Source organism: Montipora capricornis, chromosome 6, assembly GCF_036669925.1.
Source record: "Montipora capricornis isolate CH-2021 chromosome 6, ASM3666992v2, whole genome shotgun sequence".
Classification (NCBI taxonomy): Eukaryota; Metazoa; Cnidaria; class Anthozoa; order Scleractinia; family Acroporidae; genus Montipora; species Montipora capricornis.
Genome location: NC_090888.1, coordinates 73,770,245 through 73,772,744, shown reverse-complemented (window position 1 = coordinate 73,772,744; position 2,500 = coordinate 73,770,245). Strand labels below are relative to the sequence as shown.

At 38.8% G+C, this 2,500-nt stretch overlaps 1 protein-coding gene across 1 annotated transcript in view; it reads right to left on the bottom strand.

Annotated features, from left to right (window-relative positions):
- LOC138054521 (X-linked retinitis pigmentosa GTPase regulator-like) overlaps positions 1–2,500 on the bottom strand; it is a 37,349-nt gene that overhangs the window by 13,296 nt on the left and 21,553 nt on the right. The window contains exon 8 of the mRNA XM_068900972.1: positions 184–854. Coding sequence (XP_068757073.1) covers positions 184–854 — 671 coding nt within the window. The remainder of the gene's footprint in view (positions 1–183; positions 855–2,500) is intronic.

Sequence of the window (2,500 nt, the reverse complement as noted above, 5' to 3'; positions counted from 1 at the left end):
GAGACTTCCTCCCAACTTCCTTTGACACCAAATTTTAAACATCTGTCCACTGTCTTTTTGTATCGATTTTTGATCAATAGTGAGAGAAAGGTGGCATCCCCAGATACAGTTTCAATAATTGATCCAGATTGGGTCAAGGTTAGAGACAGCAATATAAATTAAGTTAGCATGCATACAGCTCACCTCTATGTTTTTCTGTCGGCGCTTATTTCTGGCCACCCCACCTGCAGGAAATGTGGCAGCAAGTCCACCCCTGTAACCACCTGGTCCATCCACCACATCTTGAAGACTTTTTGTTAAGGAAACTGAAGTTGCAAGATTATACTTTTCGGCTTCAGCCTCACTGTCTGTTCCTTCTTTGATGTTGGTTGGTTTAAATGCCGTAACAAGTGTATGACACCCACCACATGCAATCTTTTGTACTGTAAAGCCATCAAATCTCCATACTTTTTCAAGTTTAAATAAATTCGAGAATGATTCCTCTCCCATGCCAAGCTTGCCATGTCGGCCATCTCCGCAAGTATAAAGATTTCCATGTTTTGTAATAACTGCAGTGTGAGACTCACCACATGTCACTTGCCTAACTTTAATATTACCGAGACATGTCACTCTTTTAGGAGTAGGGCATTCTAAACATGAAGAGCCATGACCAAGCTGACCATGGTCTCCCAGTCCAAATGTAAACAATTTACCACTAGATGTAATGGCTGCTGTATGATTACCACCACATGCAACCGACATAACATGTTCATTTATGAGAACTTTCTGAAGACATGAGGTATCCTTTAGCCGGGAGTCATCTAGTCCAAGTTTTCCACTTTCATTTTCTCCACATGTATACAATGCTCCGTCCTCTACAAATTATATTGTAGATGGTTATTATTTATTGCAATTCTGTTACCACACTTCTCAGGCTTCTTCAATCACCCATGGGCCCACAAACCGACTACGTCTTTAAAGGTAAGCGGACAAAACAATACCCCTTGAGAATGGCAATTATTTAAAAAATGATTACAGAATATACTGATGGTTGAAAAGTGGCTGAAACCATTTTCCAAATTGCAAGAGATTTATTTACTCTTAAAAGAAACGAGTCTGACCGTTCCACTCTGTCAGACTTAACTGATTAGAGTGTAATGTGAAGTGCTAGTTTTGTGCCCCATAGGAACCATGTGAGCGTTAGCCCTACTGATGGAAATGGGCCCACACAAGGACAGAGAAAAACTCTGACAAGGGTGAGAATTGAACGTTCTAACGCTCACATGGTTCATATGGGGCACAAAACTAGCACTTCACATTACACTCTAATCAGTTAAGTCTGTTGGAATATAAGTGCTACACGGCCAACGTTTGTAAACGTAACCCTTCCTTGTACTAGTACATGTTCCACTCTGTGGTTGACACTTCACTATCCTGCAAGCAGAGTCTCTTTCGATCTTCCTAGATTAGTTTCTGTAACCAACATAGGAAATACTCATGGGAATTTAGACAGTTTGAACTTGCCACACTGTTGTATACTTAAAAAAAATATTGATGACATGTGGCGATTGATCCTGCGCAAAAATAAAAAACAGGTTTGACAAGTCGAAACTGGACTGACTCATCCATTTCTTTGGATAAGCAGCAAATCAGAGCAAGTCGAGGCAGATGGCAGAGTCTTCTTTCCTCTTCCCGACTTATCTAGGAAGATCGAAAGAGACTCTGCTCGCAGGGAAACACTTAACAATCTCCAGTGCACAACACCCTGTGTCCATTGCATTGAGTATCTGGCACTAGCTGATCACTTTCACGTAACAAAAAATACATAATACACAGTGTAGGGTCTTTTCGGATGCCTTTCGTGTTGCTATGGTGAAATTTTATACCAACATAATGAATGCATCTTGAAACCAAAAAATGATGTCAATATTGTACAATGTACCACAACATTTTCGTGAAAAATATTTATTAATGTGGAAAAGTGTGGAAGGTTAGGGTAATTATTCAAATCAACTTAAATGTCCAACTACTGCACACATGAAATTACTACAAAGCAAATTACAACTAATATGTGCAGTCAAACAAATAAAGCAAAAATTATGAGCAAGCGAAAGGAAAAAAAAAAAAGAGCAAATATATTAGCAACTGTATCTTATGTCTGATCTAGCTGCCTTAAAGTAACACTCTGACAAAAACTCCTAAACTCACAAAGTCCACAAATCTCTAACTGAGCTCCAACAATTAAATAACTGTACATGTGTACATGTGTATTCTAGACTGACCTCAAAAAGTGAACAATTGTGACTTTCAGGGTTAAGTATTTCACATTTGATAATGAAGATTGCTCATGAAAAAACTGTCATGAACATGAAAACTTATTCACCTTTTGTTTTTGAGGTCTAAGCAGCCGACATGATGAGAAAAGTGACTGCCGGTATGTGTATATTTATTACAAGGTGTACAAGCTTGAATTGGAAGAGAACAAAAAGACCTCGTGATAGCCAAAGCAAACTCAAAGGTC